At 33.5% G+C, this 17,434-nt stretch overlaps 1 protein-coding gene across 1 annotated transcript; it reads right to left on the reverse strand.

Annotated features, from left to right (window-relative positions):
• Positions 1-12,746: 12,746 nt before the first annotated feature.
• LOC107915074 (protein NRT1/ PTR FAMILY 3.1) lies at positions 12,747-15,638 on the reverse strand. The gene is made up of 4 exons (XM_016844189.2): positions 15,365-15,638; positions 14,491-14,708; positions 13,842-14,404; positions 12,747-13,761 (listed from the first exon to the last, which is right to left on the reverse strand). Exons 1-4 carry the CDS (start codon positions 15,486-15,488, stop codon positions 12,846-12,848), a joined length of 1,821 nt encoding a protein of 606 aa, XP_016699678.1. The 5' UTR covers positions 15,489-15,638; the 3' UTR covers positions 12,747-12,845.
• Between the last annotated feature and the right edge of the window lie 1,796 nt (positions 15,639-17,434).

Genomic DNA, 17,434 nt, shown 5'->3' on the forward strand with positions numbered 1-17,434 from the left:
ATTGCAACTAGGTCTCCAAGTTTACTATGGTTAGGGGTTTTCTAATATAATCAACTTATTCTTTTTCTCCATCTCAACCAAAGGTAATATCCTTAACCTCATTATCCATAACTTGTGACAGAGTTGGGGACAAGAAGACTTTCAGAGAGAGGAGTGACTGTGTTGATGGAGAAAAGCTGAAATGCAACTCGAGGCGACAACAATGCTTATGATTAAAGAACTCATTAATAACTACAATCACTGCCCCCTCTCTAACTCGAGTTTTAGCTTTTTCTCCACCGTCACAATCATTCCTCCCCTTGAAAGTCTTTTTGCCCCTAACTCTGTCATAGGTTATAGATAATAAGGGTAAGGGTACTACCTTTGGTGAAGATGGAGAAAAATAATAAGTTGATTATATTGGAAAGCCCCATTACTTTTCCATATGATTATGGTCTCAAACTTATGTATGGGGTTTATAAAGCATCCTCTTTCATGAAACATGAACCGGTGACCGCATAACCATTGTCAACTAGGAGCCCGAGTTATATTTCAACCTGTAATCGTATAACCACCATCAATTGAGAGCCCTAGTTATACTTCAACCTATGACTATATGACCACCGTGAACTAGGAGCTTGAGTTGCAATGCGATGAGCTTCTAAGGTGATGGTTCCATCCCCACACAATAGATGAAATGTGTGGGTCTCTGAGCACCATCGCGTTACTGTGAACTCAAACATACCTTAAAACTATCACAATGTCTACCTCAAACACAAACACAAACACAAATAAATCTTTATCTCCAAATTTTCAACATCCAACACAAAAAAAAAATAGAAACAAAAAACGCATCCTACAAAAAGCCTTTTCTAGTGAGGTGACAGTAGAGCTTGAAAGTGCGTCCTAGTTGCCACCTCAGCAGAAAACACTTCCTATAAGACGTGTTTTCTGTTTTTCTCTTTTCCCTAAATTCAAGAAGAAAAACAACCTAAATCTCTAATTGTTTTTTAAAAATAGCTTTTTTATTATCTAATTTTACTCAAAAAAATAGCTTCTCCACAAAATCTTCATTTTTTTCTTAATATTCTATAAAAAGACCCCCAAATTATTTCATTACTTTTTAAAACAATCAAACAACTAAACAAAATTTAAAATATTAAAAAAGTATTTTAAAAAATAGAAAACAAAATAAGACAATGATGATCAGAACTAAAGAAACCCATTAATTAAAAAGAATCAAAACATAATAAAATAAAAAGAATTAGCTAAAAGATGAAACTTTTTTTTGGGTGGGAGAAATCGAAATTTTCCTTTTACAATATTTTCCTTTGTAAACCAAAACTATTTTTTAAATTCTCTTTTAATTTTTTGAATTTTATTTGGTTGTTTGATTGTTTAGAAAAACAATGAAATAATTTGATTTTTTCTATAGAAAATTAAGAAAAATAATTGAAGATTTTGTGCTGAAGCTGTTTTTTTGCCTCAAATTTATTTGGATATGTTCTTATGGCATAACTGTAGGAAGAAATTTTAAATTTTTTTAAATTATATAGGGTTAAATATAAAATTGATACCTAAACTTATCCACTTCTCTCATATTGGTACTTATAGTTTTTTTTTTGTCTTAGATTGACACTCGAACTTTTTTTCCATCCACCCTGAGACTAACAACATTAAGTTCAGGACAGGTGGCGGAATAAGATTGTTACATGTGGAATAAATGGCATCATAATGATGTCATAATAAAAAAAATTAAAAATCAATAAAAATATTTTTAAAACTATTTTTTTGTTTCTTTTTCCAGGTGACATTTCTTCTTCCTAATCTTTTTTTTTTCCTTTTTCATGATCACCTTTCTTCTTCCCAATTTCCTTTTCTCTTATTTTTCCCTATGACCTTTCTTCTTCCCAATTCCTTTTTCTCATTCTTTTCTCTGCTAAACACGTTTGCTTTCAATGGTTGATTTCAATTCCTCTCCTTCAGCTTCTGCTACTGTTGTTGCTTCTTCGTTCGATGTAGAAGGTATTGGGTTTGATTCTCGGGCGTGGAGGAAGTGAGTTCAAATTTAAGTTACAAATATCTAGATTACTCGATAGACCCAAAATGAAGGACTTATTATTGAAACCTGATAGTTAATAAAATTTCTAGGTAGTTGAATTTTTTCTATTTGTTTCTTGAGAAAAAACGAGAAAGAACAAAAAAAAGGGTTTTTTTTGTTTACTTTTCTTTCTTTTAGCTTATAGGTTTTGAGTTATCACTATTTTATATTTAAAGTCTTGATCCATCTTCATTTTTGGATTTTCTCATTCTACTTTTTTTTTTTTACTTTTTTTTAGTTTGGGTAGTTGGATTTTTTTTTCTGTTTGTTTCTTGAAGAAGTATGAGAAAAAACAAAATACATATTTTTTTTTGCACATCAATGGCTAAAGGATGGTTGGTATTTTTGGTATTTCAAAGGCAGCAAAAAACCATGAAAAACCAAAGGATGTTTGGGGCAAATTACCATTAAAAGCCCTTTTTTTAAATAATTACCGAAATGGGCCCGGTAAATAATTATTTACCAGAATGAGCCCATTTCCCAGAAAGCGCGTCCATGTCAGCGCTATGTTAGGGTACGTGACAAGAAAACGCTCCCTCAGGGACGCGTTTTGCCCGATCATTGCTTTTAGGGTTTAAGATTTAGGGTTTTAGGGTTTAGAGTTAAAAATTAAATAAATAATGGATTAGAGTTTAGGGTAGAGGTGTTCATGGGCCGGGTAGGGCCTGGTTCGGGCGGGGCCCAAAAAATTTTTTGGCCTGCTTACTAGGCCCCGGGGCCGGCCCGACGTGAAATATGGGATTGACATTTTGTCCAGGCCTGGCGGGGGAAAAAATTTATAAGCTCGAGCCTGGTCCGGCCTGACCCATTTTTTAATAAACACCAAAAAATATTTTAAAAATAAAAATAAAATAATATTTTAAAATTAAAGAATAAAAAATATTTATTTATTATATATTCGGGCCGTCTGTATTGCTTGCTCGTTTTAAGCTGTTACCAGATAGAGAATTGCGTCGCAAACCAAAGGGTCGACCTTGCCCGACTAGAATACGTAACAATACGGATATCTGAGAAACAACCAGTCAACATAAGTTGTGCGGATGGTGTAGGAACCCAGGCCATACAAGCCGATGATGCCCAAATTGCAATAGTTGAACGTTATAGTAAAAAACTTTGTATTATTTATATTTTTTAAATCGAAAATTGGTACAAATATTCAGAATATTGACTTATTTAAAAGAAAATATATTTTATTAAAAATATTAAAGTAAATTACAATTACTTTATTCAAAACAACGTTTTATTTTATTAAATGAAATAATATAGAAATATTCAACATATTGCCTTATTTAAAAGAATTTCTATTATATTAAAAGTGTAAAAGTAAAATTCTATTTTAGTACATGAAATAATATAGAAGAATTTCTATTTTATTACATCAAATAATATCAAAATATTCAAAATGTTTGTACAAATATATTAAAATAGCTTCTCAATCTTCATGGCTGCCGGATTTAGTGCCACATGGCGGCCGTCGACGGTTACGTGCTGGATTCCTCCTTTGTCCAACTTTCAGTGGGGGTTGTGGTTGATCCGACGGGGATTCTGGTTCCTCCGATAAGGTATCTGGTTGTCGGTGTTGGGACGATGAGTCACCTTGATAGAATAGTGACTGTGGAGGTGTTTGCATCACCAACGGCGAAGTTGTTTGAAACCCATACGGTGATGGGGATTGGTAAAAAGTAGAGCTCCCCGACGGCCCCTCTTGCGATCCCTCGTGCGATGCTGGTATATACATCGATGGTCCACTCGGCGTAATGGAAAATAGAGATGAACTGGGCCATTGACTCCAACCTGCCATAGGACTCAAAAAAGGAAACATATAAGGGTTAGGATACATAAAAGGCTAGGATACGCACTTGGCATCATTTGAAAAGGCTATGTCGTGGGTATCGTCTGTTGAACTGCTGGGACGGGTGACTGTGCCGGTGCTCTCGTTGGGCCTGGTGATTGAATTGCCGCTGATGATGGGTTGGGTGATTGTCTGGGCCTCGTTGATGGGCCTGCGTCGTCGTACCTTTATCCTGGATTTAAAGGCCCACGTTGTTCCCTTTGGACACGTACTTGTCGCTGCCTCTCTTCTGCTGACAGTAAATACGGCTTGCCATGGATCCTAAACCATGGCATGTATTCCGGCACGCACGCAAACTCCGGATCGATGATCGATTCTCGAGTAGGTATATAATCATACCGATCTTCCTACATGTGGATGTAGTACGACCAGAATCTCGGCCAATGTGTATGCAATTGCTGTAGGTCGATTTTGTGGTGATCATCAAACACCTCAGGTGCACGGGTTCGGTTGTCTACATCCAAATTGTCGTAACACTCTGTCTGACTGGTGCATCTCCACGGTTGCATAGTTGATCAACGCGGCTTTCACTTGCCAAGCGTTTGGATTTTGGAAGTACTCATCCGGAATTACTGCCCGAATTGTCGGATCCTCGTATGGTGTCCATTGAAACTATATGAACATAATGGAAATATTAGTTATATATATAATACTAAATACTAAATACTAAATACTAAATACCAATCGACTAGCTCATGATGGAAATATCAATTTCATTTAATACTTACTTGTGCTTCCGACTGTTGATGTAATAGAAGCCGTATACCTTCAAAAGAGGTAGGTAATCGAGCATAACTTGCTGAATGGTTCCACCTAATTAAATAATTTTTTAGCATACTATTATTTTTAAAAATCTACGTAATAATTGTAAAATCTAATATAAAATTTACCTCGTTATGAGTGGGAATGTATATGGGTGGTCCACTCGAGGACGTAAAAATGGAAAGTGAAACAGTGCCCATGACTGCAGTAGTGACAAGCAACCTCCGATTTTCGCTTTACTCGGTCGCGTCGCCCCGCATATCTCCCGATATAATGTTGCCAACACGGCAGACCCCCAACTCAATTCACCAGCTGCTCTAAAATCAACGAGTTTCAGCAGCCATCTTAGATGTACGAGGTTCCGTGACAAGTCCGGCATCAAATAACCTCTAATTATCTGAAGAATGTATGCCCAAGCATATCAGATTCTTTCTACTTCGGTTGAATCATCATCCGAATTCGAGAATGTGTCTCGTAACTAGCCTATCTCGATCCGACCTCCGTTAATTTTCTCCGGAATAGTGCCCAAAAGCTTGTAGCACACCGCTCCCCAATCGCCAGATTGAACAGACCCGGTGACTGGGTACCCGTTCACCGGCAATCCCAATTACAGATTGACATCTTCCAAAGTGATTGTGCACTCTCCACATGGAAGATCGAATGTGTGCGTCTCGGGTCTCTACCTTTCAATTAAAGCACTGGTAAGTTTTGGGTCCAACTTGCATCCCCGCCTATCATCGCCACGTGACAAAAACCCGCTTCTCGTAGGTAATTCTCTACCAACGATGATGGAGGACCATGCATATTACGGATATAGCATTCCAATATCCGATCTACAGACTTTTATAACAAATAATAAATTAATAATTATTTAAAATTGTATAAATAAAAAAATCTGAAATAATATTTAAAAAATAAATTTAACACTTACCATTTTCATTTGTTCGACGGATATGTGCTTGTTATCAAGACGAATCAATTCTCCGGCCATTGCTAAATTTGTACAAATTTTTACGATTTAAAAAAAGTTAAAAAATTAAATTTTTTTTAAAAATAATTAAAAATAGGGATTTGAGAGGAAATTGAGAGCAAATTGAGATTAAATATGGATTTGAGAGAAATTTGGAAGGAAATTGAGAGCAAATTGAGAGGAACTTGAGAGGAAATTGAGAGAATAATTGAGAAAGGATTAATTTGTGAAAAAAATGAAGGGGTGGAGGGTATTTATAGTTTTTTTTTTTACCGTTGGGGGGCCAATGGTCAAAAACTGACTGTTGGTACTGTTCACGCGCTGGGAAAACACGTCCCTAGAGACACATTGACGTGGCAGGAAAACGCGTCCACGTAAGCGCGCTTTCTGTCCACGTGGATAAAGCGCTCCCTTAAGGACACGTTTTGTTGTCACGTCAGCAGAAAGCGTGCTGAAGTGGACGCGCTTTTACGGTTAGGGCCCATTCCAGTAAATAATTATTTACTGGGCCCATTTCAGTAATTATTTAAAAAAAGGGCTTTTAATGGTAATTTTCCCGGATGTTTGGTATTTTTGCACATCAATGGCTGCATAAGAGACCCAAGTTTTTTTTTAACCTGTAAAAAACCAAATACAGATTCGCTCACTTTAGTATTGCAAGTATATACTAGCAAACAATGAAAAACAAAACCCACTACTTTCTTCATCCTGCAAACCTGGCTATGCATAATGGTACATCCCCCAGAAAATCCAGTTGTGTAATCCAACACTGTTATGTAATCAAATGCTAGTTTTTTTCCCAATACAACTCTTACAGTGCGTTTGGTTCGCTGTATTGGATTAGAGGTGTAATAGCAAATCAACTGTTTGGTTGAATGTAATGGAATAGAGGCGTAATAATAATCTTGTGTTTGGTTGAATGGAATAGAGGTGTAATAGCATAATGGAAAAAACTAAAATGACTAGAATACCCTTAGCATAAATTTGTTTTGGTAAATGATTATTGTTATTGTTATTTAAATTTTAATAAGATTATTATTATCAATAATAAATATTTTAATCATATTTAAACATAAATATTATTGAACCCATTCTAATTAAAATATATAATTTCATAAAATTCTTAATAATTAGCAGAAATTTGTTTTGGTAATTATTGCTATTGTTATTTAAATTTTAATAAGATTATTAATATCAATAATAAATAATTTAATCATATTTAAACATAATTATTATTAAATATATTATAATTAAAATATATAATTTAATAAAATTCTTAATAATTAATATTCTTATATGAATTTACTCAAATCATAATATATGATACTGTAAAATATAAATTAACATAATTATTATTAAATATATTATAATTAAAATATATAATTTAATAAAATTCTTAATAATTAATATTCTTATATGAATTTACTCAAATCATAATATATGATACTATAAATTTAAATTTGAAATAATTAATATTAAATATATTTTATTTAAAATATATGATTTAATAAAATTTAAAATAATTATAACTAATAAATTATATTTTATGAATTTGTATAATTTAAAATAATAATTATTACATATAATTTAATAATTAATATTAAATTTCATAAAATTCTTGATAATAAATTTTCTTATATGAATTTATACAATTTAAAATAATTAATATTAAATATAATTTAATAGTGATATATAATTTCATAAAATTCTTAATAATAAAATGTTCTTATATGAATTTACTAAAATCAATATATAACTTGAGAATTATATTCTGCATAAACATAATTAACTTATATTAAGAAAAGGTTAGATGACAATGAAATTGTACATCATAATCCATATGTTATATAGTTTTACAACATCAAAAAGTTTGAACATTGATATTTAATGGTGAGAAAGAAATCTTCTGACCCATTCCAATCGGGCAACAGGATGTAAACTAAAGAAAACGATTAATTGAGTTGGATGATCGGGAATTTTACTCAAAGCATCATACCGCTGATCGTCGGTTAAACCTTCAATTGACTATAAGGCTGAATATAAATTTGAAGCTTTCTCTTCCATCTTTTCCTCTGACTTCTGCTGAACTACCACCTCGGAGGCCATAGTCCTACTGATTTGATCGCCAACGGCCTGGATTTTTTCCCCTAACAAAGTGGCAGCCTCCTCAAATGAAGAATACACATTATCACGAGCATCAGATTTCTTCTTTCTCTTGTTTGAAGATGAGGAACCCCCTTGGTCTCTATCTCCTCGCGGATCTGTACCAGAAACATCCATGTCGTCTAAAGAGACGTCAGCTTCGCAGTCATAGAATGTGTTTCTCTCTTCATTCATATCTGTAGTACGTTCATCCTCAGCATGTATTTCTTCAAGAACATCAGCAGCTGTTTGAGCGTCTTTCCCAATCGCCCGATCTCTTGCGTATATCGTAGTAAGCTGGTTGTAGTAAGGGAAAGAACGATGTCTGAACTGAGAGGCTTCTTTGTGACTCTAAAAAAAATGAGGAAATCATATTAGTTATAAGTTTTATAAAAAAACAAATAAATACTTAAAATACATTTTACCTTTACGTAGGATTCCCAAACTGCATCTTCAGCAACTACGAGCTGCCTATGCTCGTCCCAACCAAAACCACTGTTGTTTTGGCCATTAAGCATGTCGTAGACGACTGACCATTCCCTTTTTAGGCACCTAATCCGAGATTCAATATTTGATTTCGCCTTCAACATTGCTCTTGGTAAAGCCTTTTCTAGCATTTTCTCTAGCTCGTTCAAATAACCGGCTTTGAACCCGGTATCAGCATTAAATGTTCCTACATTGTGCAAATCCACCATGCAAGAAACCAAGGCTGCATCCTCTTCTGGAACCCATTTTCTTTTGCTTCGTCGAGAAGCTTGAGAAGAAGCACCGGTTGGTGGAACACCTGACATATTATTCTTAAGAAAAAAAAACAAATTAACATTATTTACTATATTGAATATCATGAATCAAAAGGTGAACAATTTATAATATTATATCGGTAGTTCAATACTAAATTTAAATTTATAACACATGCTGAATGAAAAAATAATTAAATTATAATTCAACAAAGTTTAGTACAATACAGAATTTTAATCAAAGACCACCAAAGTTTCATAAACTAGATACATAAAATGAAACCCAAAATGAAACCCAAAATGAAACAACAAGGTCTTTTTTTTAATCCCAAAATGAAACAACTTCCAATTCCCTGTTAGAACGAACCAACAAAGCCTATATACTTAATCATGAAGTAAAGAAAAAAAAAAGAAATCACCCACTAATAAAAAACATAAAGGTCTTTTTTTTAAAATGGTGCAATATAAAATCAAAAGAGCTAAAAACCTCAGTAAATGAATGATATTTATTTAAAAATTTACTTGGTGGTATGTAACAATAAAAATAATGTTGAAGATATTTATGTGATTTTTTTCTTAAAAACACTTATCCAATCTGGTAATGATAAAATATTTTTTTTGCAATAATGTTCTTAAGAAAAATTTATATCAACATTTTGATTGAAATAGTTTACAATATTACTTCTTTATACTAACTAATGATATTATTAAAGTAAATGGACCAGATTATGTGAAAATTTAAAGAATATAAATTAAATCTCAAGTTTTAACATAATATAAGGGCCAAAATTACAATTTGATCATTGTCTTATAATCTAAGAAAATAGCAAAGCAAACCCAAAAAGAACAGGAGCGACATGTTAGTCTCCAAGACCTCAGGATTTACAAATTATATATAATCATGTAACATTTTAATTGAAAAGTCAAAGGTATTAATTATTTTGGACTAAATAATATTATAAAAATGGTAGAAATTAAATATCAAATTTAGACATAATAAAAACAAAATTTAGAGTTAAACTATTTTTCTATATGGTGTAACCTTTTTGTATATATAATTATATAGAAAATTATATAAAAACTAGAATTGAAATTTGATGATTATTGTATAATATAAAAAATAAAAATTTTTTATCAAACATAATTATCCTAAACTCAAAACTCAAAACTATCCTAAACTGTAATGATGAGTATAAAGAAAATAGAAAAATGGAAATCATGGAGTGTGTTTTCTTTTATTCGGAGGAAGAACAATTAAAATGATTGTCTATTTATAGATATACACACATACTTATAGCTATATATAACCAAAATGTCATGATTCATCTAGATTAAAATGATTGTCTATGTATAGATATACACACATACTTATACCTATATATAACCAAAACGTCATGATTCATCTAGATTAAAAGTAAATTTTTTTAAAAATGGGTTCCACTGTTGTTTTGACAATGTTTCAGGACAGACATGCCTATGAAAAACAAACATAGGCAAAAAATACAGCTGAATAAATGCAAATTATCAATTCTTTGTCTCAATCAATTGAGGCATGATCCAGAATTGAAAACCAATAACGCACATATTTGAATCAACATGCAGTGGCATCTATGCCAACACTTCATAACCACTCAACCAGTCAACCATTTTGCTTATATCTAATGAAAATGCTAATCAGCCTCGAGACAATGGATTGAAAGAATAACATCATGAAAACAAATGCAAAACCAACCTTGCAAATCAAAAGGTCTTCTGTCTTTAAATAATTTTCCTTCTAGCTCCTCCTGAAAGGAAATAAGATAACTTTCTCACACTCCAGACCAGAAGGTAAACAGCAAGGCAATAAAATTAAGAGAAAAGCAACGTCTTAAAGACGAGTCATATAGCAATGAAGAGGCCCATAAGTGAAAGGGAGCAAAAGAGAAAAAGGGGATATTAAACACAGAAGAAAGGCATGGAATTATTTTACATGCTTTCAGTCACAAATTATATTGCTAAAAAATGCAGTAGAAAGTACAGTAATAAAGTATAAATTCAAAAGTTCCATTTATAAATGTGAAACTGAAACTGCAATGATCAAGTAATCCTTTAATAGTATGCTGTGCAGATATTGTTTCCTAAGCTAGAGAAGTTGAAACTATCCTCAATTGGCATTGAAAGAATATGGCTTCCCCAAGCATTTTGCTCAACTCAAAATTTGACAAGCTTGATCATTGAGGGTTGCGTCAACATAAAGCATGTGGTATCCGACTCCATAATTAAGAACATGTTTGCAGCAACTCAAATGCTTGGAAGTAAGTGAATGCAAATGCATGCAGGAGATAATATCAATGGAGAAGCAGATCGAAGAAGCATTCTAAAACAGAGGATTAATTTGCTTCCCTCGATTGAACTCCCTCAAATTGAAAGATCTTCAGAAACTCATTGGATTTTTCCATGAAGATTATACTGTTGACTTCCCAGCCTTAAAGATTCTTGAGATAGAAAACAGTCCAGACTTGAAGGCATTCATCCATAAATCTATCGACAAATATAACCCTGCTGGTGGAGTTTTGTTCAACGAAAAGGTACTGTTTTTAACGCAGTGAATTGTACCTTATTTCCATTTCTCTTGTTATAATTAACTCTTCTAATCATTTCTTCCACAGACATGAATACTGACATCAACTATATTACTTCTGTTAAATTCACCATCTCTAAACAACATAAATTCAAGGATTAACTAAACATAACAATAAAAAGAATTCAAAACCCCAAAAAGAACAAATCTTGCAGAGACCCAAAATAAAAAAAAAGGAAACATGATTACATATGGCTTGTAAATTGAAGGTTTAGTTGACCTGTAATGAATATGGATTTCCTTTGAAATAAATTGAAGCCTTGAGTGGAGCCTGGAAAGAAGCAGAAATGGCGATAACTAGGCGCAGGCAAGGCAACCAAGAAGAGGAATAAATTAGGAGGAATGGAAAGCTTAAAAACCCAAAACACTAACCTGTAAATGACCAAATCCGGGCACAGTGCGATGAAGAAGAAGTTGTAATCAGAAAAGGGGAAACCGATTACATGCAGAATTAGCAGAGTGAAACAAATCTAGAGGGGATTAACTTACCAACAAGGAAATCGGCAGAGGCTAGAAGGAACAGAAGAGAAACGGGGAAGCAGATAGGAGGGTATAACAGGGATGGTAAACCTATGCGGAGCCTAATCTGAGCAAATGGGGTGTATTAGAAATCGGTGGATTTCACCGATTAAGTTAGTCGCGTATTACAGCCGTAATAGAAAAACCATGAACCAAACAACGACATAGAGGCGTCTTAAGTGGGCCCCACTGATTAGGGGTGTATTGGCACAAACATGTTCTTAATGTTTTTTATATATTGGTACCATCAATGTACTGTAACACTTCTAATGAGTTTGATTTTAGCAGTTCATATGTTTAATTGTTTTTCTCTTAATTTCTAAAAAACAAATATTGTAGAAATTGTAAAATGAATTGCTTGCAATCTTTTTTGGCATTAGTTCAGCAATTTGATAAATTAACAAAACTTTTTAACTTAGAATTGATTGGATAGTGAGAAAGTGAGGGAGAATTTTTGGGGTTCCTAACAAAAGAAAGAAAGAAAAAGATGAAGTCAGAAAAAGAAAAAAAAAAGAAACAGAGAAGGGAAAGAAGGGAAAAAACAAAAAAGAAAAAGAAAATGAGGTGCAAGAGGGCGCCACATGGCAACGCATTATATGTGGCAACGCATTATTGATCAACATTGTCATGTCAGCAAAAAATTAACAACGTTAGTCTTAGGTACCAATATAGTGGATGAAAAAAAAATTTGGGTACCAATCAGGGACAAAAAAAGTAAGTATCAATCCGGAAGACATAGATAAATTTAGGTACCAATTTTATATTTAATTTAAATATTTAAATATAATGATATTGTATATTAAAGGATTCAAATGTTGATGATGTTATTATTGAAACTTTAATTAAAAGTATGAAAAAAATACCAAGCAAATAATCCATCAGTGGATTAATAAAATTTTTAATGGTAAAGTAGAAATGATGGTGACATGCTATATAGTTTATCAAAAGATATATTAATAAAACTTGAGCTTGTAAACCCCTTCATTAACATTCATTATTAAATAAATGCTTAAACATTTCAAATATTTGAAATATTCGCATTTAATAGATAAAATATAAAGATGTGATAGTAAAAACGTGGTAGATACATGAAAATTTGATCATATTCATATCAGACGGACCCAAGTCCCCGACTAACATAATTCCCTTAATAGCAAAGCCAACTAAGCTGTTTCGTTTACAGTAAGCTCAACTCCTTTTTCTGAAATCTTCTTTCCATTGAATTCACCATCTTCTTCTTCTTCCTCTGTAACCTCTTCTAATGGTTTGTAAGTATAAAGATAAGCACAAATTATGTAATAAATGAGATTCAGGACTTGGATCCCACTAACAAGCCAATAATAATATTCAAGTTTTCCCCTGTTCAGATTCCTATCTGGCAACCAGTTACTGTTTTCACCTGTGTATTTATGAACAAGCGAAACCAGCAATGTCCCAATGTAATTCCCCATGGAAATGGCTGTCCAATACAGGGCTGCCGCCGTGCTTCGCATGCTTTCCGGCGACTGGTCGTACAGGAACTCCAAGTGTCCAACTGACATGAAAACTTCGGCTATGCCGTGGAGGCAGAATTGAGGGACTAACCAGAACACACTGATGGGAACTATGGCTTTGGGATCATCCAGCAAGTTGTGATGGGCTGCGACGGATTTCCTTTTGATCTCGATGAACGATGAAACGATCGTGGCCACGATGTTGATGACAAAACCGATTCCCATTCGTTGTAAACACGTGACGCCCGAAGGGTGTCCAGTGAACCGTCTTGCGAGCGGAACGAAGAGGCGTTCATACAAGACTAGGCCTGAGAGCGTTGTTAGGATGCCAAAGATGGACAGACTTGCTGGTGGGATTTCGAATGATTTCGATAAGTGTCGGTCCATGGTTCGAGCTTGTTGGATTACGAAGCTATGCAGGTGTGAAGATGAGGTGACGAGTAAAATCCCAGCAGCCCAAATTGGCAACATTCGGATGATAGTTTTAAGCTCTTCGACCCTATGGACTGTGACTAACCTCCATAAATTAGGTGGGTTGGAACTTACAGACTCGGATTCTGTCACTACCGCAGCTTTGTCTAACCATCTGAAAACTAAGATCGAATAAGCAATTCAAGCATTCGAATACGCTTAAATATCGGACACAAATAAAGAACCATGGCTTACTTGTATTGATCTGTATGAACAAGTCTTCCATGAAGAGAAATGGCTGCATCAAGCTCCTTGTTCTGGTACAAGAGCTTGGGATTCTCTGGTGCAGTTTCCTTTCTTTTCTTAAAGGCTGCAACAATGACTTGAGCCAATCTAATCAATGGACTGCCACCTGGTTCGATTTTCTTATAAAGGGGTGAGCCTATAACAAAGGCAATGATTGATACGATCATGGCAATGGTTGGGATTCCAAGACCCCAACCCCAACCAACATTCTCTTGTACATAAACCACCACTGTCAAGGCAGTCAATGTGGCTAACCCCATGCTAAAATAGTACCAATTGAAGAAATTCCATTTTTTGGACCGACCCGTGATCATTTTGTCCGAGCCGAATTGGTCCGCGGCGAACGTTACAACGCAAGGCCTAATGCCGCCGGTGCCTAACGATGTGAGGAGAAGTGAAATGTACAATATCCACAGTTGAAACGTTGAAGCTTCCTGGCAGTTCTGTTGTGTCGGGCAAGGGGGCGGACGGAGCGATGGTAGCACTGCTGATAAGGTGATGCTAACCAAGCCCTGCAACAACAAGGGCAACATGATCCAACTTACTGAAAAACTAGTTTGGCAGTGGGGGATCCAAAATGAGTGCAAGGGATCGATACCAGTTCGTAAATGATGGAGCCAACGGTGATGGTCCAAAAGCGACCGGCGAATGAATCGGCAATCAAAGCACCAATGAGGGGGGTAAAGCTGGCAGTTCCACCAAAATTGGTGAGGGTGTTGGAGGCTTGAACCAGTGGCATGTTTAGTTCTTGAGTCAGATACGTTATCATGTTGCTATGGAATCCACTTGAAGCAAATCTATCACATATTTCATTTGCTGTCCAGATCAAATTTCCAATACAGTTAGTTTACGAATCCGGATTCAGTCCATGGGTAATGTAATAGTTAACAAATTGGGGATCTGAATTTCAGCTTTTAAGTTCTTTATAAGAAGGGTTATGCACTGAAATGAAAGGCTAGTTATTGCATTTCAACAGGGGTGTAGAGGCTAAAATACTTCACTGGCCATTATACTAGGTGCAAGATTGTATTATGCTCTTTTTATTTAAAAAATAGTCAAATTATAAAACAAATCGATCATTTTTTAATAGAAATGACTAGTTTGTTTATATTTTAAGTAGACGGGCAAAATGCAATCTGATTACTAATATAGAAACCTTATAATATTTTTACCAGGTGTAGAGGTATTTATGACTATGCCCGGGACTATGATATTTTTCTCTTCTAAATTCTACCATATTTGTAAACAGGACCCATACAATTTTTTTTAAAATATTTAATTTAATTATTTAACATATTTTTCTTCTATTAAGTCATTTTATTTTTAATAATCTACATTAAAATAGGATATATTTAATTTTCAATATGAAAAATAAAATAAAAATGAACTAACTTTGCTCAGGTTTTGAATACCATAAGGATTTATGAAATGTGAAATAGAAAAAAAAGCAAGGACAGAGAATGCGAACTAACCAAGAATGAATGGCATTGTTTTAATGCCACCAAGCTTCTTGTTGTTGAGCATGCTATCATCATCTTCTTCTTCAACAAGCTTGTTGGGGGTAGGCAAATCCATGGGGGCAGGTTTGTTGTCCATGGTGTTTTAGCAGCTACCAAAGGTACATATAGGGTGGTGTGGGTGGGCAGTGAGTATATTATGTGAATCAATGATGAAACCGACGAGAGAGGTTCAGTTGAGCTTGACTTTCCCTATCATAAGTGACGTCTGATCTTATGTCACAATTTTCGAGCTTTACTGCCTATTATATATATATATTTTGTCCATCAGCAACAGGAAATTCATATCTGCCTTAATTCCAATAATTAAGTATTTCTCACTGTTATTAATGGAGCGACTTCCAGATCTAATAATTACAACCTGTTAAGATTTGAATTAGATCGGTTAGATAGAAAATCACAGTTTAATTGAAATTGAATTAAAAAAATTAATTAAACTGTTTTTTAAATATTTTTTCTAAATTTTGATGATTTATTTAATCAAATCAGTGAATTAATGGTCAACTAATTTGACTATCGGTTTAATTCTGTAAATTTTAGTTAAGATGATTTACGTTTACAATTATTTTTATAAGTTATATTCATAGTCATTTGATTATTAATAATTTTTTATCACTTGATTATAAAAGATTATAAAATAATTTTTTATTATAGACTTTTTTTTTGGTCACAAATTGTTAAATGACTAATGGAAAGATGGCATGTAAGCCTTTAAAATTTGATATAATAAATTTTTTTGCCATTAATAAGTATATCTTGTGTGAATTCAATTTTAATTCTTAAAAATTTAATTCTTAATATTTACAAATTACTTTAATTTATATTTTTTACACAAAAATATAAATATAAATTTATTATTACAATTAATTATTATTTTTAGTTTGAGTTGGTGGTCATTAATGAAGTAAATCAAAGCTAAAAAAATGAAATTATTGGACTAAATTAACAAAGTGAGTTATTTTTTTGAGGAATTGGATTGGGTATCTTTCAAAATTTTGGTACGTTTGTTTGTTGTTCTTCTTTTTGCCATGGAATTGAGCATAGAGACCATGTCGTAAAGGGGATGAAGTGGTAACACTCTAAATATTCCTATATACCGATGAAGTTCACTATTTGATGTTGGCTTCAACGGTCAATAGTGCAAGTTCATTTACAGCTTTGTTTGAACTATTTCCAGTTCCTTAAGCTGTTTAGCTTATTCATTTTTCAGACTCAACTAAGTTTATTGCGTCTCTTGCTTTAGACGTTAATGATTTCAAAGTCAACTTTCATTTCCCTTTTAATAGTTGATTAATTGAGTGTTGAAGCTCTTTGTGTTCATCAAGGTTGTTGAAATTGGGTAAGATTGGCAACTGGTCAGTACACTAGTACTAGTCCAAAGTAAGGGAAAGAATTGATTAATTCGTAAATTGGTACAAACTAATTGAATCGAGATAAAAAAATCAGTTGAGTCGACGACTAAAGTGATTTTTATAATCTTTAAATATATTTATTATTTTTTAATTTTTATGAATTTTTAATAATTTATTTACTTGAAACTAGACTAGCGGTTGGATCGGTAGAACCTGTCTAACTAGGACTGATGGCCTGACTAGTTCGATTATCAGTCTTTTTCTAAAAATATTTGTGTTTGCCAAAAGGGCAACTACTATATCGACAATTACAAGGGTAACTCACTTTAATTGATGTTGAACAATTCAAGTGTGAATCTTATGAAATCGGTGAAGATTGATGTTAAACTATTTTTTCAAAATTTGGATAGATTTATTTGTTCTTCTTCTTCTTTTTTGCCATGGAATTAAGCATAGAGACGATGTCATAAAGGAGATGAAGTGGCAGCACTCTAAATACTCCTATATACCAACCAAATCCACTATTTGATGTCGGCTTCAGCGATTGATAATACAAGTTCATTCACAACTCTATTTGAACTACTCCCGACTCCTCAAGTTATTTAGCTTATTCATTCCTCGGACTTGACTAAACTTATTGCGTCTTCTGCTCTGGACTTTCATTTCCTTTTAA

The sequence above is a fragment of the Gossypium hirsutum genome, chromosome D10, assembly GCF_007990345.1.
Source record: "Gossypium hirsutum isolate 1008001.06 chromosome D10, Gossypium_hirsutum_v2.1, whole genome shotgun sequence".
In the NCBI taxonomy this organism is placed as follows: Eukaryota; Viridiplantae; Streptophyta; class Magnoliopsida; order Malvales; family Malvaceae; genus Gossypium; species Gossypium hirsutum.

Excerpts from the sequence above, each read along its gene's own strand:
- LOC107915074 (XM_016844189.2), bottom strand. The coding sequence starts at position 15,488 with ATGGACAACAAACCTGCCCCCATGGATTTGCCTACCCCCAACAAGCTT. Across the intron at positions 14,709-15,364 it reads AACAATGCCATTCATTCTTG|CAAATGAAATATGTGATAGA; the intron begins GTTAGTTCGCAT and ends TGATCTGGACAG. Across the intron at positions 14,405-14,490 it reads GCTCCATCATTTACGAACTG|GGCTTGGTTAGCATCACCTT; the intron begins GTATCGATCCCT and ends TTGTTGTTGCAG.